The 23,605-nt window shown below is 42.8% G+C and overlaps 1 protein-coding gene across 1 annotated transcript; it reads left to right on the top strand.

Moving 5' to 3' along the window:
• The first annotated feature begins 4,609 nt into the window (after positions 1-4,609).
• taf9 (TAF9 RNA polymerase II, TATA box binding protein (TBP)-associated factor) lies at positions 4,610-22,680 on the top strand. Its single transcript, XM_078211715.1, has 7 exons — positions 4,610-4,686; positions 9,545-9,626; positions 10,921-11,057; positions 11,155-11,289; positions 11,391-11,475; positions 17,239-17,352; positions 21,569-22,680. Exons 1-7 carry the CDS (start codon positions 4,633-4,635, stop codon positions 21,733-21,735), a joined length of 774 nt encoding a protein of 257 aa, XP_078067841.1. The 5' UTR covers positions 4,610-4,632; the 3' UTR covers positions 21,736-22,680.
• Positions 22,681-23,605: the final 925 nt, after the last annotated feature.

Raw genomic sequence — 23,605 nt, 5'->3', positions numbered from 1 at the left:
ATTCAAAACAGGTAAAAGTCGCCATAGTCCCAGATGACCATAGGCTGCTATGTCCTTTGAGAGGGAGAGCTGACTGGTGATGATTTAACCTGAGAGTCACCACACCTCAGGCAAGTGGCAAGGTTGAGAAGGCAGGACCTTCATGAATAACCTCAGCTGGTATAGGAATTAAATGCATGCTGTTGGCATCGCTCTGTATCACAAACCAGCTGTCCAGTGACTCCCCTCAAAACAATAATTGGAGCGAAAAACACTATGTACTTGAGGAGATTTACCAGAATGGTTCTAGGGATTTTAGCTGCAATATTAATTTGGAAAAGCTGGGGTCATTTTCCTTGCAGCAGAGGATATTATGGGGAGATTTGATAAAGGTGTACAAAACCGGTTTGGATAGACAAGAAAAAGCTATTTCCATTAGCTGATTGTAACAAATGACACATTTAAGACTTTGGTTAAGTGAAGAAGAACATTTTTATTCTACAGGTGGTAATGACCTGCAATTTGCTGCACGAGAGGTTGGTGGAAGCAGAAATGATCAACAATTTCACAATATAATTACTTGGGCACTTGAAGGATAAACTTGCAAAGCTATTGGGATAGAACGGGGACTGAAGACTCAACCCGCCTAACAATCTTCAGCTACTTCATCAATGACTTTCCTTCCATCATAAAGTTGGATGTTAGTTGGTGACTGCACAATGTTAGCACCATTCACAACTCCTGAGATACTGCAGCAGTCCAAATACAACAAGACCTGGACAGTCTTGGGTTAACAAGTGGCAAGTAACATTTGTGCTCTACAAATGTCAGGCAATGACCATTTCCAACAAGAGAGAATCTAACCATCAGCCCATGACATTCGATGGTGTTACCATCATTGAATCCCCCACTATCAACAGCTTGGGGGTTACCATTGATAGAAATTGAATTACTGGCCATATAACTGTCCAACGATGTGCAGGGTAGGTGGATTGGCCATACTAAATTAGCCCAGTGTCCCAAAATGGGTAGGATAGAGGGATTAGCGAGATAAATGTGTGGGGATAGGGAAGGGGGTGGGCCTGGGTAAGATGCTCTGTCAGAGTCAGTGCACACTCGATGGGCTGAAAGGTTTCCTTCTGTACTGTAGGGATACTATGATTCTATGAAATACTGTGACTACAAGAGCAAGATGTGGAGATGCTGGCGTTGGACTGGGGTGAACACAGTAAGAGTTTTAACAACACCAGTTTAAAGTCCAATGTGGACTTTAACCTGGTGTTGTTAAAACTCTTACTACAACAGCATGTCAGTGGCCAGGAATCCTGTGGTGAGTATCTCGCCTCCTGACTCCCCAAAGCTTGTCCAACATCTGCAAGACACAAATCAGGATGGAATACTCTCCACTTGCCTGAATGAGTGCAGCTCCAAAACAGTGAAGAAGTTCAACATCATCCAGGACAAAGTAGGCTACTTGATTGGTATCACTTCCACAAATATCTATTTGCTCCACCGCTGATAGTGGCAGCAGTGTGTACCATCAACAAGAGACACTGCAGGAACTCACCAAAGTTCCTTTGGCAACATCTTCCAAATCCTTGACTGCTACCATCTAGGTCAAGGGCAGCAGATATCTGGGAACATCACCACCTGGAAGTTCCTCTTCAAGCCACTCACCATCCTAACTTGAAAATATATCACTGTTCCTTTGCTGTCAGTGTGTCAAAATCCTGAAACTTCCTCCCGAACAGCACCGTGTGTATACTTACATCTTAGGGACTGCAGCGATTCAAGAAGTCAGTTCACCACCACCTTCTCAACAAAATCAATTCCAGAATTCTACAGGAAACCAACTATCAAACAGCCGCATTGTTCAACATGCTATATCTCAAAGACAAGTAAAGGTATTAATTATACTTTTTAACTTTGAAAGCGGGTCAAGATGGCAAATTTGAAGACAATAGGAACAATACTTGGATAAAAGAGAGAACCATTTACAATATTGGTAATGTGGTTGATTTTGAAATGGCCAAACCAGTCACTCTGTTCAAGGGCAATTAAGAATGGACAACAAATGTTGGCCACATCTCATGAAAGAGATTTTAAAAATTGGCTGACCTGGAAGCCGGGAGGGAAGGTTGGGTAAGCAGTGGTTTTATATGAATATTGAGGGGAAAGTAGAGGGGGGTCTCAAACCAGACCAGAGAAAGACATGAGTTCAGGGCTCGGGACGAATGGGTGGTGGTGAAGCATTTAATGAGGTTTGATCAGTTGGCCAGTGGAAAGGAGGGTGGTGAGAGAGAGAGAGCTGATCAGATTGTCTTGATCATGGAAATTGAATACATTTCAATCATATAAAAATGGGTCAACTAAGTTGTTCACTCATATTGCATAGCTTCATCTGAAACGAAATGATTAATAATGTGAAGCTTGCCACACAATGAATAATGAGTATCGAGGATTAGGTACAACCAAGTTATTGATTAGTTGGCAGGTTGGAGTAAAGGATTGTAGGCTACAAAATATTCATATAAATCCATTTAATGGCAGGAGATGTTATCTTCCCGTCCAGAGATGGGAATAGGGGAATTTCACAGTAACTTCATTGCAGTGTTAATGTAAGCTTACTTGTGACTAATAAATAAACTTTACTTTAGAGAGGAAAGTTATTAACATATAGGATTGTGAGTGATTGAGGATAATGCATGGTATATACTGAAGTTTATAAATGTGAATTGCGCAGTGAGGAGATGAGTTAATGACACAGCTACACTAGGACAATGTTTGGCCTCAGCTTCTATCAGTGCTGATTTGGAGATGCCGGCGTTGGACTGGGATAAACACAGTAAGGAGTCTAACAACATTAGGTTAAAGTCCAACAGGTTTATTTGGTAGCAAATGCCATTAGCTTTTGGAGCGCTGCTCCTTCGTCAGGTGAGTGGGAGATCTGCTCATAAACAGCAAGCAGGGCATATAAAGACACAAACTCAATTTACAGAATAATGAATAATGATTGGAATGCGAGTCTTTACAGCTAATCAAGTCTTAAAGATACAGACAATGTGAGTGGAGGGAGCATTAAGCACAGGTTAAAGAGATGTGCATTGTCTCCAGACAGGACAGCCAGTGAGATTTTGCAAGTCCAGGCAAGTTGTGGGGGTTACAGATAGTGTGACATGAACCCAAGATCCCGGTTGAGGCCGTCCTCATGTGTGCGGAACCTGGCTATCAGTCTCTGCTCAGCAACTCTGCGCTGTCGTGTGTCGTGAAGGCCGCCTTGGAGAACGCTTATCCGAAGATCAGAGGCTGAACGCCCGTGACCACCGAAGTGCTCCCCCACTGGCGCTCGACTCATCGATCGACAGTTCCGATGCGCCACAGCGAAAAACCACACCGACCTCCTCAGAAGACAAACATGGGACACGGTGGACAGAGTATCCTTCGTCGTCCAGTACTTCCCCGGAGTGGCGAAGCTACGACATCTCCTGCAGAGCCTTCAACATGTCATTGATGAAGACGAACATCTCGCCAAGGCCATCCCCACACCCCCACTTCTTGCCTTCAAACAACCGCACAACCTCAAACAGTCCGCAGCAAACTACCCAGCCTTCAGGAGAACAGTGACCACGACACCACACAACCCTGCCACAGCAACCGCTGCAAGACATGCCGGATCATCGACACGATCATCTCACGTGAGAACACCATCCACCAGGTACACGGTACATACTCTTGCAACTCGGCCAACGTTGTCTACCTGATACGCTGCAGGAAAGGATGTCCCGAGGCATGGTACATTGGGGAAACCATGCAGACGCTACGACAACGGATGAATGAACACCGCTCGACAATCACCAGGCAAGACTGTTCTCTTCCTGTGGGGGAGCACTTCAGCGGTCACAGGCATTCAGCCTCTGATCTTCGGGTAAGCATTCTCCAAGGCGGCCTTCACGACACACGACAGCGCAGAGTCGCTGAGCAGAGACTGATAGCCAAGTTCCGCACACATGAGGACGGCCTCAACCGGGATATTGGGTTCATGTCACACTATCTGTAACCCCCCACAACTTGCCTGGATGTGCAAAATCTCACTGGCTGTCCTGTCTGGAGACAATACACATCTCTTTAACCTGCGCTTAACCCTCTCTCCACTCACATTGTCTGTTCCTTTAAGACTTGATTAGCTATAAAGACTCGCATTCCAATCATTATTCATTATTTTGTAAATTGAGTTTGAGCCTTTATGTGCCCTGTTTGTGAACAGAATTCCCACTCACCTGACGAAGGAGCAGTGCTCCGAAAGCTTGTGGCTTTTGCTACCAAATAAACCTGTTGGGCTTTAACCTGGTGTTGTTAGACTTCTTAGTTCTATCAGTGAGAGTCACACCGCAATGTCCCTGCGGGAGAGACCCATCCTCATCACCACCATCTGGAAAAGGGGCAAATGGCAGGAGCTCCATCCCGGTGGATCGCACCTCCTTACAGAGAGCCAGCACAGGGACGGCGGGCCGACTGGCCTCCTGTCACGGCTCGGAGTTGAAGTGAACCAGTCAGTGTGTGCGGCGACACGCTGCGGAGCGGCTTCCCCTCGCGGCCTGAACCGGCAGCGCGAGCCCCGGCAGACCCGGACGTGACGTCAGGCCGCCGCCGGAAATGAGCATTGAGGGGAAGATGGCCGCTCCGAAGAGTGTTCCCCGGGACGCGCAGGTACAGATTCGCCGGCAACCGCGGTACACTCACCGTGTGAGCCCGGCCCCGGTACACACTCACACTGGGAGAGCCCCGCCAGCCCGGCCCCGGTACACTCACACCGGGAGAGCCCGGTACACACACACACTGGGAGAGCCCCACCAGCCCGGTCCCGGTACACTCACACCGGGAGAGCCCGGTACACACACACACTGGGAGAGCCCCACCAGCCCGGTCCCGGTACACTCACACCGGGAGAGTCCAGCCCCGGTACACACACACACCGGGAGAGCCCGGCCCCGATATACACACACCGGGAGAGCCCGGCCCCGGTACACACTCACCCGGTACACTCATGATGTGGAGATGTTGGCTTTGGACTGGAATGGGCACAGTAAAGTCTCAAAACACAAGGTTAAAGTCCAACAGATTTGAAATTATGAGCTTTCGGAGCGCTGCTCCTTCATCAGATGACTCCTGGCCCCAGTACACACACACACCGTGGGAGCCCGGTACTGGCTGGGAGAACTTCCCTTGCTTGTCAGATGCAACTACGGGAGCCGAAGCAATCTGGTCGGGAAGTTTGATGTTTTTAAGTTTCCTTTGTACTTTGATTTCTGTTCGGGCTGTTCCCCCTCCTTTTTGGGGAGCTGCCCCTTTTACTTTGTCTTGATTTAATCTGAGTTTGTTTACTTGGTTTGGTTTGACCTAAAAAAAAGAGGACAGCACCTCCAATGGTGCAGCTCTCCTTCAGTACACACACGAATCTCAGCCTTGGTTGTGTCCTCCAGTCTCAGGAGTGGGACTTGAACCCACAACCTGATGAATCAGACATGAGCCGGGACTGAAGTTTGCAGTGCACTTCAGCTGCTCCACTGACAGCCTTGTTTGTTTTCTTTAATTTTAATTCCTTTAACTGCTGATATGGGGAGATCCTGAATTGTTTACCAGAAGGTAAACTGAATATTAGATTAAATTCTCTTTAGAATTTCCTTATGACAGAAAAGGCGAATCCTTTCTGGCTTCAGTGGGTGACTTATTAGTCCATAGGAATATCACTATTTTTGCTGGAAATATCTGAATGAATGGTTGTGTGACTGAGTCGCTTCCCCTTGTTATAATAATGGGTTCAAATTAAAAATAACTTTTCATATTTTGTCTGCAAAATAGTGCAAGGAAATGGGTGGCACAGTGGTTAGCACTGCTGCTTCACAGCATCAGGGACCTGCATTCGATTCCCGGCTTGGATCACTGTGGAGTTTGCACATTCTGTCCGTGTCTGCGTGGGTTTCCTCCGGGTGCTGCGGTTTCCTCCCACAGTCCAAAGCTGTGTGGGTTAGGTTGATTGGCCGTGCTAAATTGCCCATTAGTGTCAGGGGGATTAGCAGGGTAAATATGTGGGGTTACAGGGATAGGGCCTGAGTGGGACTGTGGTTAGTGCAAACTCGATGGACCAAATGGCGGCCTGCACTATAGGGATTCTATGATTAAAAACAATGATAAATTGGCAACGCTCTTCATCCTCTTATACATGCCTTCCATGGCAGCAGCTGAGCATGTTTAAATTATCTTAGTTGAAATTTACGTGGAGTGGAAATGGGATTTGCTCCCACTGATTGTTAGATTTTCAACTTGTTGGACATCATTTTGTTATAATATAAAAGCAAAATACTGTGGATGCTGAAACCTGAAATAAAAACAAAAAATGCTGGAAAAACTCAGCAGCTCTGACAGTGTCTGTGGAGAGAAAATAGAGCCAATGTTTGTGTCGAACTTTAACGACACAGTCGCAGTGTTGGATCCCTTACAATAGTGGTGCACAATATTTGAAAATATGTGCTCTGCTCTTCGTAGAAGCTGAGGATTTTCTGCTACAATTGTGGATAGAATGAGTTTATAAAATTATTATTGTTGATTTGTTTGGATTGTCCTAGTTTATCTAATTAGCAGTAGCATCAAGAACCACTGCCTTGGTCCATTCCTCTATTGCCCTCAATCCTTCATCCCCTTCCCAAACCTAAAAATGAGCAGATTAGGTTGATTGGGCAAGCTAAATTGTCCCTTAGTGTCCCAAGGAGAATTAGCAGGGTAAATATGTGGGGTTATGGGGATAGCGCCTGGGTAAGATGCTCTGTAGGAGAGTCGGTACAGACTCAATGGGCCGAATGGCTTCCTTCTGCTCTGGAGGGATTCTATGCAATCACTGCGGTGCAGCAGCTACCTCCTACCTCATTATCCAAGGGCCCAAACACTTCTTTCAGGTGAAGCAGCATTTCACTTGCATGTCTGGTATCACTGAGTGACTACATGGCTTTGGCTGATTCGCAGCACAACAAGCCAGCTTGATTTCATCCAGAACTAAAATAAATTGCACATTGAAAAGAAATGTAATTCAGCATTGCCCTGTTTTGTTTGAAATAATATGCCTTTGAAAAGTAAGTTTAACACTGACTTTGATGGAAGCTAATAGATATTATAGTTGATCATTTCAACTCCCTCATATATGTACATAAATAGTTGAGAAGTATACATTAGACTTTATTACCTTAAAACTTTCCTTGCATATCCTAAGTTGTCCATTTTGCTCTACATTAAAGATAGAGTGATTACTGGAATTGCCATGGCTTTTCCAAACTAACAATTGAATATCTTTGCTCCTACTAGTTTGCAGATGATGCTGATTTGGATATGAGACTATGAAAGCCATTAAGATAATTTGCATCAAAAATAGAAAGTGCTGGAAAATCTCAGCAGGTCTGGCATCGTCCATGGAAAGAGAGAAACTAGAGTTACTGCTTCATGTCTGCATGACTTTGTCAGAACTCTAAAGAAGAGTCAGACAGACTTGAAATATTAACTCTATTTTCTCTCTCCACAAATGCTGCCAAACCTGGGTTTTCTAGCATTTTCTCTTTTTGTTTCAGATTCCAGTACCCGCAGTATTTTGCTTTTAAGAAAATTTGCTTGTTTCTCTATTTTCTGTCTTCAAAACTCGCCCCGCACCAGACAAAAATGTACAATAACCTCACTGTACGAATGTACTGAAACCAGTTTGTAACCACCTTTTGATCCATTTGTAAACCATAAGACATAGGAGCAGAATTAGGCCACTTGACCCATTGAGTCTGCTCCGCCATTCAATCATGGCTGATTTTTTTCCCCATAACCCCTGATCCCCTTATTAATCAAGAACCTATCTATCTCTGTCTTAAAGACACTCAATGACCTGGCCTCCACAGCTTCTGTGGCAAAGAGTTCCACAGATTCACCACTCTCTGGCTGAAGAAATTCCTCCTCCTCTCTGTTTTAAAGGATCGTCCCTTTAGCCTGAGATTGTGCCCTCTGGTTCTTGTTTTTCCTGCTAATGGAAACATCCTCTCTACGTCCACTCTATCCAGACCTCGCAGTATCCTGTAAGTTTCAATAAGATCCCCCCTTATCCTTCTAAACTCCAACGAGCACAGACCCAGAGTCCTCAACAGTTCCTCATACGGCAAGCTCTTCATTCCAGGGATCATTCTTGTGAATCTCCTCTGGATCCTTTCCAAGGCCAGCACACCTTTCCTTAGATATGGGGCCCAAAACTGCTCACAATACTCCAAATGATGTCTGACCAGAGCCTTATACAGCCTCAGAAGTACATCCCTGCTCTTGTATTCTAGCCCTCTCGACTGAATGCTAACATTGCATTTGCCTTCCTAACTGTCAACTGAACCTGTACGTTAACCTTAAGAGAAACTTGAACACTGACTCCCAAGTTCCTTTGTGTTTCTGATTTCCTAAGCATTTTCCCATTTAGAAAATAGTCTATGTTTCCATTCCTCCTTCCAAAGTGCATAACCTCACACTTTTCCACATTGTATTCCATCTGCCACTTCTTTGCCACTCTCCTAACCTGTCCAAGTCCTTCTGCAGCCCCCCTGCTTCCTCGATACTACCTGTCCCTCTACATGTCTTTGTATCATCTGCAAACTTAGCAACAGTGCCTTCAGTTCCTTCCTCCAAATCGTTAATGCATATTGTGAAAAGTTGTGGTTCCAGCACTGACCCCTGAGGCACACCACTAGTCACCGGCTGCCATCCTGAGAAAGACCCCTCTATCCCTACTCACTGCCTTCTGCCAGTCAGCCAATCCTCTATACATGCCAAGATCTTACCCGTAACAACATGGGCACTTAACTAATTTAACAGTCTCCTATGCGTCACCTTGTCAAAGGCCTTCTAGAAATCTAAATAAATCACGTCCACTGGCTCTCCTTTATCTAACTTCCTTGTTAACTCTTCAAAGAACTCTAACAGATTTGTCAGACATGACCTATAGAAACCCTACAGTGCAGAAAGAGGCCATCTGGCCCATCGAGTCTGCACCGACCACAATCCCACCCAGGCCCTACCTCCATATCCCTACATATTTACCCGTTAATCCCTCTAACCTACACATCTCAGGACACTAAGGGGCAATTTTAGCATGGCCAATCAACCTAACCCGCACATCTTTGGACAGTGGGAGGAAATCGGAGCACCCGGAGGAAACCCATGCAGACACGAGGAGAATGTGCAAACTCCACACAGGCAGTGACCCAAGCCGGGAATCGAACCCAGGTCCCTGGAGCTGTGAAGCAGCAGTGCTAAACCACTGTGCTACCTTGCCTCCCCTTGACAAAGCTGTGCTGACTCAGTCCTATTTTATCATGCACTCCCAAGTACTCTGCGATCTCATCTTTAACAATGGACTCTAAAGTCTTGCCAATGACCGAAGTCAGGCTAACCGGCCTATAATTTCCCATCTGTATGGGTGACTTGATGTGTTGGATTTGTTCTTTGTAAATAATTATTATCCAGGGGAAACCTATGCTTCTGTTTCATTTTTCTGTAGGTTATGGCACAGATTCTAAAGGATATGGGTGTCACAGAATACGAACCACGAGTTATTAATCAGATGTTGGAGTTCACGTACCGTAAGTAAGCATGTGGGGCTTGATAATAATTTGGAGCCAATACCAGCGGAGCAGATTTTCAGACAGAAAAAACAGTAATACAACTTTCACACAAGTCCTTCTAAATAGGAATTTATTTTCACGGGATTTCCTCCAGCCAGATTGACGGGTTCATTATGTGTGTGACTAGAAAGCAGTCAGGGAATGGATATCGGATAGATTTGGCAGTACAGTGGTGGGGAAGGTGTGGATGGAAAATTGTGAAGAGTGGTGGCAGATCTTGACATTGAGGAGGATATTGGAATTGTTGGCACATCGTGGGCTCACATCGTAGTGATTTTAAAGTTTGATGGAGAAAGGGAAGCACTCATGCTGCTCCAGGTTCATAAACAAAGTAAGAAAGGCACGGGTCTTTCATCTGTTGGAGTTTCCATGGTTTACAAGTGTTTAAAATAAAACTTGAGTTAAAATAGGGACACGCAATCTCTTTCTGGGTCTTGTGGCACAGCAGAGTTCCTGCCTCTGAGCTAGAAGCTCCTGGTTCAATTCCGACCCAGGACTTGATGGCCAAGGAAGGTGCGTTGATAACACAGTCAAAACAGGTTGAGTATCAATCTGTAAATCCTTCCAGATGCACCAGTGGCTGTCGGTATGAGCAGGAGAGAATCCTGATCAGCCATGCTTGATGTGCAGTGGTGCCCCACAAGCTATAGGCTCCTGGCGACAGACTAGTGACCTGGTTGGTGGCACAATGGTTAGCACTGCTGCCTCACAGCACCAGGGACCCGGGTTCAATTCCAGCCTCCGATGACTATCTATGTGGAGTTTGCACATTCTCCCCATGTCTGCGTGGATTTCCTCCAGGTACTCTGGTTTCCTCCCACACTCCAAAGATGTGCAGGTTAGGTGGATTGGCCATGTTAAAATTGCCCCTCAGTGTCAGGGGGATTACTGGAGTAAATAGGTGGGGTTAAGGGAATAGGGCCTGGGTGGAATTGTTGTCAGTGCAGGCTCAATGGGCCAAATGGCCTCCTTCTGCACTGTAGGGATTCTATGTTCCGGGAATTACTAGCTATGGAAACATAGTGTCTTAGTGCACCATTAGATGCAGGAAGAGATTTGGAATTAGAATCTCCTTCTAAGGTTTAAGTGACAGACCTATCTCCTGAGAATGCACTATTTGCCTGCCTCCAAATTGCCTTCTTTAAACCAGAAATGGTCTGGATTCCCCCTACTTTATCCACCCTGAGTGGAGATTAAAATTGCCCTGTGATATAAGATGGGCACTACTGCAACAATTTTCTTCTACTTTCAGGATATGTTACTACAATACTGGAGGATGCTAAAATATATTCCAGCCATGCTAAGAAAGCAAGTGTTGATGCAGACGATGTAAGGCTGGCTATTCAGTGCCGAATGGACCATTCATTTACATCCCCTCCTCCGAGAGATGTAAGTATTGCTCAACGAAACAACTTTATTCATGTGCAGTAAACAGCACTGAAGTAAACAAAAATATTAATTTTAAATGTTCATTACCTCTCTCCAGTTTCTGCTGGAGATTGCACGTCAGAAGAATCAGAACCCACTACCGTTGATTAAACCATATGCTGGGCCCAGACTGCCACCAGACAGATATTGTCTAACAGCACCAAACTACAAGTTGAAGTCATTACATAAGAAGGTATGCGTCATCATAGTATCACTGGACTTGATGCTGGTACAACTTTACTAATCAGGCCTTGTCTGGATTTTAAGAACTCTCCTTTATTCGCAATTTCAAAGGTTACATCATCCACTGGAAGAATAACTGTACCAAGGCTAAGCGTTGGCACATGTGTTACAAGTCGGCCCAGCACACCAACACTGGGTAAGTTGCGAACTATTATTTGTACCAAGGCAGAATTACACCTGTTAATAATTCTATGGTAACTGCATAAATCATGTCCAAGCCAGAATGGTTATGTTTGAAACTTAGCACAACCTGAGGAATTTCTCCTCACTCTGAATCTAGTTGCATTGCGCATTGTAACACAGTGTTGTAGGTTTTAGCCCCATTGTTCCGTTAATGCATAATGGTAAATGTGGTGTCCTTTCAGGTTGCTTATTTCTTGGACAATATGATCATTTAACCAAGCTTAATGAAAAGAAGCCGCTGCAAATAGGAGTTGATAAGAAGGATACAATGACAAGTTCCATGGACTACCACTTCTATCAGTTGCAGTGAGAACAGAGATGCTTTTCGGGTATTTTAAAAGATAATGAGCAGTCCGAGAGAGGGAGCTGGAGACAGCGGGACCTGAGGTTTAGAGGCAGTAATTAAAATTAACAGTTTAAAGAAGGAACTAACAAGATTGTAAAAGAGGGAACAAATTTATTTAGACCTGCTGTGTACAAGTCATATAGTATGTGGGAACTAGGACAGTCTCTGACTGCTAGCAGTAATGGTATCTTGAAGGAATATAGTCCAAACCATGACACCCATGTGCAAGGGACTGCACAAGAGGGAAAAGCAAAGCAGTTGTTACAGGAGATTCCATAGTTAAGGGGTCAGACAAGCGTTTCTGTAACCATCATTGTGAGTCCTGCATAGTGTGTTGCCTCTATGGTGTCAGGGTAAAGGATGTTATGGAGAGGGCACAGAATATTTTCAGGTGGAAGGGAGTGAGCCAGAGGTGCACATAGGTACCAATGACGTGGAGAGGATAGGTATTGAGGTTTACGTTTAGAATTGCAGGAGCTAGGGAGAAAGGTTAAAAAGTAGGATATCAAATATTTCTGTTCTCAGTGCCACACACTAGCGAAACTAGAAATAAGATGGTAATGAGGATCAACGAGTGGCTTGATGTATCATACAGGAGTGAGAGCTTCAGACTCTTGGGGCATTTGGGCTAATTCTGGAGCAGGAGATACCTATGATGTAGTAGTAATAACACAAATGTGCCTTAAAAATGATGAGGACTAGTTTATTATTGGATACAAGTGTTCAGAAAAGATAGTGAAGGAAATTGCATGTGAAGTGGCAGCACTGATTAGGAAATACATTGTAGTGTTGAAAAGAGGGAATGTCCTTGAGGCAAGGAACGTATCCATTTGAGTAGAGTTGAGAAGAGGACATCATGATGCTGTAGGGATATTCTTGCATCAAAATAGTAAGACTTAAAGGAGAAAATCTTCAGTGAGAAAAGCAGCGTTGCAAGAACGTGATAGAATTCTTCATTAGGATGGAAAATAAAGAAGTCCGATCTGAGACTAGGGTCCCAAATCTAATCAAAGGAAACTAGAAGGTATGAGGCGCCAATTGGTTAAGATGGATTAGGGAACTTCATTAAAAGGCATAATGTTGGATTGGTAATGGTTAATATTTAAAGAACGAATGTGTGCATTGCAACAATTACACATTCCTTTTTGGTGCAAAAACACAGTAGGAATAGCAGCCCAGCAATAGCTAACAAAATAAATTAAGGATAGTATTAGATCCAAAGAGGAGCCACATACGGTTGCTAGAAAAAGTAGCAAGCCTGAGGATTGGCAGCAGTGTAGAATTCAGCAAAGGGAAACAAAAGATTGATTAAAGCAGAGAAAAATAGAGTACGAGAGTAAACTTGAAAGTAACATAAAAGCAGGCTGTAAAAGGTTTTATAATATGTAAAATGAAAAAGATTAGTGAAGACAATGTTAGGTCCCTTACAGTCTGAAAGAGGAGAATTTATAATAGAAAACAAGGAAATGCAGAGCAATTAAACAACTATTTCAGTTCTATCTTCACAGAGAAAGACACAAATAACTTCCCAGCAATGCTTAAGAATCAAGAGTCTGGTGAGAAGGAGAAATTGAAGGAAATTATTATTACTTATTAATAGTGCTGGAGGAATTAATTGGACTGAAATTTGATAAATCCCCAGGGCCTGACCATCTACATCCTAGGGTATTTAAGGAAGCAGTCATGGGGATGCATTGGTTATTATCCTCTAAAATTCTGTCGATTCTGGAACAGTGCCGGCAGATTGGAGGGTGACAGATGTAATCGCGCTGTTTAAAAAAGCAGAGAGGGAGAAAGCTGGGGATTACAAGCCGTTTAGCATTACATCAGTAGTAGGGAAAATGCTCGAGTCTATTACAAAGGATGTGATAACTGGGCACTTAGAAAATATCAATGGGATTAGACAAAGCCAACATGGATTTGTGAAAGGAAAATCATGTTTGACAATTCTACTAGAGTTTTTTGAGGACATAACTAGCAGAATAGATAAGGATGAACCAGTGGATGTGGTGCATTTGGATTTTCTGACAGGTTTTACAGAAGTCTTACCTAAGAGGTTTGTGTGCAAAATTAAAGTACATGGGATTGGGGGTAATAGAGTTGCATGGATTGAGAATTAGTTAGCAGGCAGTAAACAGAGTAGGAATTAATGGGTCTATTTTGGAGTGGCAGGCAGTTACTAGTGGGGTCCCACAGGGATCAATACTGGGCCCCAGCTATTCACAATATGCATCAATGATTTGGTTGTATTTCCAAGTTTGCTGATACTCAAAACTTAGTGGGAGTGTGAGCGGTGAGGAGGATGTTAAGAGGCTTGGAGGTGATTTAGACAAGTTGAGAAAGAGGGCAAATACATGGTAGATGTATATAATGTGGATAAATGTGAAGTTATCTGCTTGGAAAGAGAAACAGAATGGCAGAGTGTTACTTAAATGGTGATAGATTGGGAAATGTTGACATACAAAGGGACTTGAGTGTCCTTGTACATCAGGCATTGAAAGCAAGTATACAGACGCAGTAAGCAGTTAGGAAGGTAAATGGTATGTTGGCCTTCGTTATAAAAGAACTTGAGTACAGGAGCAAGGATGACTTACTACAGCTTACTGTATAGATCCTTGGTGAGACCACACCTTGAGTATTATGTATAGTTTTGGTCTCCTTTTCTAGGAAAGGATATACTTGCCATAGAGGGAGCGCAGCAAATGTTCACCAGCCTGATTCCTGGGATGACAGGATTGTCATATGCAGAGAGTTTGGGTTGACTAGGCCTGTACCCTTACAGTTTAGAAGAATGAGAGGGGATCTCATTCAACTGTTTAAAATTCTGACTGGGTTGGACAGACGAGATGCAGGGGTGTTGTTTACTCTGGCTGGAGTGGGAGTGGGGTGGGGTATCTAAACAAGGAATCATGGTCTCAGGATATGGAATAGGACTGAGATGATTTTGATTTGATTTATTTTGATTTGATTTATTATTGTCACATGTATTAGCATACAGTGAAAAGTATTGTTTCTTGCGTGCTATACAAACAGAGCATACCGTTCATAGAGAAGGAAATGATAGAGTGCAGAATGTAGTGTTACAGTTATAGCTAGGGTGTAGAGAAAGATCAACTTAATGCAAGGTAGGTCCATTCAAAAGTCTGATGGCAGCAGGGAAGAAGCTGTTCTTGAATCGGTTGGTACGTGACCTCAGACTTTTGTATCATTTTCCCAACCTCTTCATTAAGAGGACAGTGAATTGGCAAACAAGTAGCAGGTGAAATTTAATACAGAACATGTAAGATGATTTATTTTGGTGAAGGGAATGGGGAGAGGCAATACTGGCACAATTCTAAAAAGTGCGCTGGGATCTAGGGGTTCATGTACATACATTGTTGAAGGCGCAGGACATATTTTGAAAATAGTTAGCAAAATATATGGGATTTTGGAATTTGTAAGTAGAGATATTGAGTATGAAAGCAGGGAGGTTATACTGAACCGTTAGGCCTCAGCTAGAATATTGTGTTCAGTTCTGGTCACCACACTTTGGGGAGAATCTGAGGGTCCTTGGGAGGCTGCAGATGAGATTTACCAGAATGGTTTTAGAGATGAAGGAATTTAGCTACAACGTTAGGCTAGAGAAGCTGGGATTCTTGTTCTTTGTTTGGATTATAACGTGGAAAAATGTGAAATTGTCCATTTTGGCAGGAAGAATAAAAGGTGAGAGATTGTAGAGCTCTGATATGCAGAAGGACCTGGCTGTCCCAGTGCATGAATCACAAAAGGTTAATATGCAGGTGCAACAAGTATTTAGGAAAGCTAAAAGAATGTTATCATTTGTTGTGAGGGGAATTGAATACAAAAGTAGGGAGGTTATGTTTCAGTTACACAGGACATTGGTGAGACCATATCGGGGGTACAGTATTGGTCTCCTTATTTAAGGAAGAGTGTAAATGTGCTGGGAGCAGTTCAAAGAAGATTTACTAGACATAATACCCACAATGGGAGGGTTGTCTTATGAGGAAAGGTTAGACATGCTAGGCTTGTATCCGATGGAGTTCAGCAAGAGGTGACTTGAATGAAACATATAAGATCCTGAGGAATCTTGACAGTGGATATGGAAAGGATGTTTCCTTTTGTGGGAGAATCTAGTACTGGGGCGACAGTTTAAAAGTAAAGGGTCACTCCTTTAAGACAAGAGACGAGAGTTTTTTTTTCTCTGAGGGTCATGACTCTTTGGAACGCTCCTCCTGAAAAGGCAGTGGAAGCAGAATCTTTTGAATATTTTTAAGGCTGATAAGCAAGAGGATACAGGTTATCGGGGCAGGCGGGAATGTGGAGTTGAGGTTACAATCAGATGAGCCATGATTTTATTGAATAGCAGAGAAGACGCGAGGGGCCAAGTGGACAACTCTTGCTCCTAATTTGTATGTTCTTGGAGCAAAGGTGGTTGAGGGGAGATGTGATGCAGGTATACTAGATTATGACAAATTTAGATAAGGTTGACAAATGAAAAGCTGCTCCCATTGGCTGATGGCACAAGAGTTAAGGACACAAATTTAAGAGTTTGGGAAAAGAGATGCAGGGGACGTGAGGAAGAACTTTAGTATGCAGTGTTTGGTAATGACCTGGTTGCTTATGAGAGTAGTAGAAGGAGAGACGATCAATGATTTCAAACGAAATGAACTTTCAGAGCTGCAGGGATAGAGGGGAGGATGGGGAATGACTGGATTAATGTACAGAGAGTCAGCATGGACTCAATGGGCCGAATAGCTTCCTTCTGTGCTGTAATGCTATATTTTCCAAGATTGAATTGGTCATTATACTGGTTGAAATGTAAGTTTCAGTTCCTACACATAGTTATATGTTTTACATTCCAATTTTTACCATGAATTTCCTGGTGGAATTGATGGCGTTTGGCTTTACCCCCTCCATCACCATATCAATTTGTTTTATCCTCCGATGCATTTATAATCCTGACCATAGCTACTGAAGTATCTACATATCGGTACTGATTATATTATAATAAACTGTATTGATTAGGGGGAGCGCTTGTCCTGTACAGAGCAAATTGATGCGCCTGTAGAACCTGCTTTAACTTGTACTCTACGATGGTTAAATCAATATTTGTTCCACCTGAAGTATGTTTTAATTGCATGAAGTTTCACCCTTAACAACATGTTTTTTGATAGTCATTTTGGAGGTAGATTGGTTCAATTACAGTTGAAATTATATTCCTGTTTTCTGAGTTCTGTCAAAAATAGAAAATAGTTATTACAGATTTCTTTGTGGTCTCTATTGTAATGTATTCATGTTATAGGGTCTTTATTTTAATGTAATTTGCACAGTATATTGAAAGATTTGGAATTCTTTGTGCTCCATTTGTAGGTACACCATCATCACAAACAATGGCTGTTACTGCAAAAGTTGGAACACCTGTGTCATTGGCCGGACAGAGATTTACAGTGCAAATCCCTTCCTCTCAAACTAATGTAAAACCAGGTAATATCACAAACTTGTGATTTATTGAACAATGCATTCATGAGTAACTTGCTCCCACATAAAAGATCAGTTCCATACTTCAAAATGAATACTTGTATTTATCTTGTGGATGGAGGATGTGAACCTCATGGCTTTAATCGTTTCTAGTTTCACCACATCATAATGGTGGAAAGGAAAAATGACATTTTCAGACTATCAAAAGTTATTTTTGGTCAGAATGTATTTTATGCAGCATGGCCACTGTAGTTCTGGCAGCCAGGTTGCAAATAAGATGTGATCAGTTAGTCTGTCGTGCTAGAGTTGATTGAAAGGGTGAGGCCAGAACCCATTGAGAGCTTTCCTTCTCAAAGGGTAATGAACAGTCGGACATTTGATTTCACACCTTGTCTAAAGGATAGCACATCTGTTATTGCATCACTCCCTCAACATTGCACTGAAGTGGCAGCTAAAATGGGTTAATGACCTTTGAATCCAGAACTGTCTGGTTCAGTGCTGATACTGGCATTTTAAATATTTAGTAAATATTTAAATATTACGTGCTGTATCCCCATAGCTATGGCACTGCCTTAGAATTGCAGAGGTAGAGAGTTCAAGTTTCACCAAGGTAAATTATGAAATTGAATTCATTAACAGCCTAATGATTTATTGGCTGGCACCAGATAAAATAACAATGAACGCTGCTAGATTTTTGTAAAACCCCAATTGGTTAATTAATGTCTATCAGGGAAGGTAATCTAACACTTCTCTCCTGTATTGTCTGTAACTGACTCTAGTCACAAACTTTTTGTTGACTCTTCATATTCTCAGTGATGCCCACGTCCTAAGAATGTGTAGATCAAATGATGGTATTAGAATTTACAACATAATCTACCCTACCCCGTGTCTGCGTTGGTTTCCTCCGGGTGCTCTAGTTTTCTCCCACAGTCCAACAATGCGCAGGTGATTGGCCTTGATCAATGTGCAGGATTATGGGGATAGGGCGGGAGAGTGGTTCTAGATAGTGTGTTCTTGTGGAGGGTCGGTGCAGACTCGATGGGCTGAATGACTCCTTTCACACTGTAAGGTTTCTATGACAAAGAACAAAAAAAATTACAGCACAGGAACAGGCCCTTTGGCTCTCCAAGCCTGCACTGACCATGCTGCCCGACTTAACTAAAACCCCCTACGCTTCCGGGGACCATATCCCTCTATTCCCATCTCATTCATGTACTTGTCAAGACGCCCCTTAAAAGTCACTACCGTAACCTCAGTGGTTGGTAAGTTGATGGAGAGGATCCTGAGAGACAGGATTTATGATCATCTAGAGAAGTTTAGTATGATCAAAAGTAGTCAGCACGGCTTTGTCAAGGGCAGGTCGTGCCTTACGAGCCTGGTTGAGTTCTTTGAAAATGTGACCAAACACATTGACGAAGGAAGAGCGGTGGATGTGGTCTATATGGACTTCAGCAAGGCGTTCGATAAGGTCCCCCATGCAAGACTTCTTGAGAAAGTGAGAGGGCATGGGATCCAAGGGGCTGTTGCCTTGTGGATCCAGAACTGGCTTGCCTGCAGAAGGCAGAGAGTGGCTGTGGAGGGGTCTTTCTCTGCATGGAGGTCAGTGACCAGTGGAGTGCCCCAGGGATCTGTTCTGGGACCCTTGCTGTTTGTCATTTTCATAAATGACCTGGATGAGGAAGTGGAGGGATGGGTTGGTAAGTTTGCTGACGACACCAAGGTAGGTGGTGTTGTGGATAGTTTGGAGGGATGTCAGAAGTTGCAGCGAGACATAGATAGAATGCAAGACTGGGCGGAGAAGTGGCAGATGGACTTCAACCCGGATAAGTGTGTGGTGATCCATTTTGGCAGATCCAATGGGATGAAGCAGCAGTATAATATGAAGGGTACCATTCTTAGCAGTGTAGAGGATCAGAAGGACCTTGGGGTCCGGGTCCATAGGACTCTTAAATCGGCCTCGCAGGTGGAGGATGCGGTCAAGAAGGCGTACGGCGTACTGGCCTTCATTAATCGAGGGATTGAGTTTAGGAGTCGGGAGATAATGCTGCAGCTTTATAGGACCCTGGTTAGACCCCACTTGGAGTACTGCGCGCAGTTCTGGTCACCTCATTACAGGAAAGATGTTGAAGCCATTGAAAGGGTGCAGAGAAGATTTACAAGGATGTTGCCTGGATTGGGGGGCATGCCTTATGAGGATAGGTTGAGGGAGCTTGGTCTCTTCTCCCTGGAGAGACGAAGGATGAGAGGTGACCTGATAGAGGTTTACAAGATGTTGAGAGGTCTGGATAGGGTAGACTCTCAGAGGCTATTTCCAAGGGCTGAAATGGTTGCTACGAGAGGACACAGGTTTAAGGTGCTGGGGGGTAGGTACAGAGGAGATGTCAGGGGTAAGTTTTTCACTCAGAGGGTGGTGGGTGAGTGGAATCGGCTGACGTCGGTGGTGGTGGAGGCAAACTCGTTGGGGTCTTTTAAGAGACTTCTGGATGAGTACATGGGATTTAATGGGATTGAGGGCTATAGATAGGCCTAGAGGTGGGGATGTGATCGGCGCAACTTGTGGGCCGAAGGGCCTGTTTGTGCTGTGGCTTTCTATGTTCTATGTTCTATGTATCTGCTTCCACTACCTACCCCGGCAACAAGTTCCAGGCACCCACCACTCTCTGTGTAAAAAATCTGCCTCGTACATCTCTTTTAAACCTTGCCCCTCACACCTTAAACCTATGCCCCCTAGTAATTGACTCTTCCACCCTGGGAAAAAGCTTCTGATTATCCACTCTGTCCACCCTCTCATAATCTTGTAGACTTTTTATCAGGTCTTCCTTCAACCTCCGTCGCTCCAGTGAGAACAAACTAAGTTTCTCCAACCTCTCCTCATAGCTAATGCCCTCCATACCAGGCAACATCCTGGTAAATCTTTTCTGTACCCTCTCCAAAGCCTCCACATCCTTCTGGTAGTGTGGCGATCAGAATTGAACACTATATTCCAAGTGCAGCCTCACTAAGGTTCTATAAAGCGTCAACATGACTTGCCAATTTTTAAACTCAATACCCTGGCTGATGAAGGCAAGCATGCCGTAAGCCTTCTTGACTACCTTCTCCACCTGCATTGCCACTTTCAGTGACCTGTGTACCTGTACACCCAGATCCCTTTGCCTATCAATACTCCTAAGGGTTCTGCCATTTACTGTATATTTCCTATCTGTATTAGACCTTCCAAAATGCATTACCTCACATTTGTCCGGATTAAACTCCATCTGCCATCTCTCTGCCCAAGTCTCCAACTGATCTATATCCTGCTGTATCCTCTGATGGTCCTCATCGCTATCCGCAAATCCACCAACCTTTGTGTCGTCCGCAAACTTATTAATCAATCCAGTTACATTTTCCTCCAAATCATTTATATATATTACAAACAGCAAATGGTTTCTATTAAATGTAACTGAGATATTTCCTGTGAAATTATTTTAATTTGATGTTTCCTCGCTTTTTAAATTAGCTGACCTTTGTATGATTGAGCTGTTTAGATCATTGTGGCTCAGTAGGTCGCAGTCTCACTTCTGAGTCAGAACATTTCAAGTCTCAGAAAAATCAAGGCTGGCATCCCAATGTAATATGAATGGAGTGTCCGGCTGTTAGGCATGCCGTTTTTCAGATGAGACATTAAACCGACACCCTGTTTGTCCTCAGATGGATGTAAAAATTCCATGGCACTATTATGAAGAGCAGGGGAGCTAACCTTAGTGCACTGGCCTGTGTTTATCCCTCATGCAACATCACAAAGGCAGATTATCTGATTATTATCACAATACTGTTTGTGGGAGATTACTGCGTGCAAATTGGCTGCCACATTAAAACAGAGCCTTGAGATGTCTGGTGGTCGAGGCATTATATAAATGCAATCATTTTCCTATTTTATTCTCTTCTTTTTCTTTCCTTCTCTTTATTTCCTTCCTTCTTTCAGTATTGCAGAATATAACTCCCAAAATAATATAGCGGCAACATTCATAAAGCTACAATTTGAAATGGAAATTACTAATTCTAATAGAGCAAGGTTTCTATTTGGTCCAAGAGCAAGTTTAGTTCATTTTTAAAATTTAACTTTGCTAGCTACTTACTGTATCATCAAATTGATTTGTGTTTTAGCTTTACTGACATTTGTTTACTATAGGTGTCTTCGTTTGGACAGAATTTCTAAATATGTTACACATTTTTATTCTTACAGCTACAGGCTCAACAACTTCAGTCCAAAATGTTTTGATCAATCCATCTCTGATTGGCTCAAAAAATATCCTTATCACAACTAACATGGTCTCGACCTCGGGTAGCACCAGTGAGACAAACCCATTGAAACGCAAGCACGAAGATGATGATGATTATGATGCTTCCTAAAAGGATCTGACCATCGTCTTGCAAAGTTACTCAGAATAAATCCAATTAATTGAGTCTCCCAGAAACACATGATGAACACCTGCTAATTTATGCTGGGGATTGATTGCAAGTCATTCAGTTTGGACAGGCTGAACTGTACATCCACTAATGTGAAGCATAAAATGTAACTGCTTGTAGTTTATGTGGCCTCTGCAGAATTGAGAACAGTATGTGGAAATTGTCTTGTTCATATTAAGTAAATGTGCCATTCTCGTACTGCAAACAGTTATCAGCTTAAATCTTGGAATCCCTACTGGCCAGGAGCTTATTTCTAAATCACTTTTAATAAGATCAGCTTCCTGTACGTAAAACAATTCCTTTAAAAGTGAAGAATTCACATTTTCTGAGTTATCTTTGGACACTGATTTCTACGTATTTTGTTTTTGCATTATGTTTTTACGCTATTTGATTGGTGTACTTTGTGCTTTCTACTTTTGTTTCCTGAAAATTTAGAGATTGCCGGTGTTGTGTCAAAGTCGATTCAAGTAACAAACACAAAATGAAGTTTACATTTTTGTGCTGTTTTATAGAATTATTCAAAACATGCCAGTTGTATTTTAAGAGATTTTTGTATAATGAATCAGATTTTCTGAAATAGCGCTTGGTTTCACATCTGTACATAATGGAAAAGCAAGTTTCTTTGTAGTCTGGAGAGTTTTGTTATTAGTTTAGTTTCATCGAATTATTTTGGACAGCTGATAAACAGTAGATTACACTGTTTTTCAATGGTATATATTCTAAAAAGAAACTTGAGATCATCAAACTAATACAAATATCTTGCAATGTGAACCATTTCATGGATAACAGTGCTGTACTACATTTCTTCTGTTTTCACATTTAATTCTCATAGTTAAAATTGTTCCAGAATTTAAGGCACAATATATTGAAATATTTATTCAGTTCTTATATAGTTAAGTTTGTAAAATACTTTCACATGTATATTATATACTGACAGATTCCAATCAATATAATCTCAAAAATTAATTCTACACCAGCCACCATCCAAATGGTTATCAGTATGAAGTTTGCCTAAGAAATTAAGCATTTTTCCCCCTTCAAGCACGTTCAATATGAAGTGTAGCCAAGCACAGCATTATCTCCTGTGCTCCAAACAAATCTGCCATAACCAAGACATTGGAGAAATCACCGGTTGGCATTTTCCCATTTCTTAGCTCTTTTTATTCTCTTCTCCCCATCTCTATACTAATGTGATCAAGTTCCTTGTAATCATCAAGGAAGTTTACTTGTAACTTTTTATGTTTTCAAAATATCTCAGTAGTTCCCTGAAACTTTTAGTTTTAGCATGCACTAACTGTTGTACCAAATAACAACATACAGCTTTGCCTCAGCAATGTGAGATGAGTTACCAGTTAATATATTTCTTGGTGGTTACAAATGAGGGAGGAATGAGGGTCAGGCTAACTTCCTGTTGCTTGAGCAATTTTATCTGAAGCAGATGTGATCTCCATTTACTGTCATGTCCGAATGATGTTGCCTGTGACATTGCAGCACTCCCTCAGTCTCGCATTGCGATTGTTAGCTTCAGTTGGTATGATTCTTGCTTCAGAAAATAATGCTTTCAAGTCTCAGCTCAGAGTACGCACTCAAGGCTGACACTTCAGTGCAGTACTGGGGAGTTTTGCACTGTTGGCGATGCTTCCTTTCGATGAAACTTTAAATCAAGTCCCATTATACTATCTCGGGGGAATTAAAAGATCCCATTGCACTATTTGGAACAAGATTTAAGGCGCTTTCCCTGGTATTCTGGGGGTGTTTTATCCCCTCAACCAAAATTGCTGAAACAGATGATCTGACTTAGTTCTATATAGAC

Source organism: Mustelus asterias, chromosome 4 (assembly GCF_964213995.1).
Source record: "Mustelus asterias chromosome 4, sMusAst1.hap1.1, whole genome shotgun sequence".
Lineage (NCBI taxonomy): Eukaryota > Metazoa > Chordata > Chondrichthyes > Carcharhiniformes > Triakidae > Mustelus > Mustelus asterias.
The sequence above is the reverse complement of the archived record's forward strand: the minus strand, read 5'-3'. Positions and strand labels throughout refer to the sequence as shown.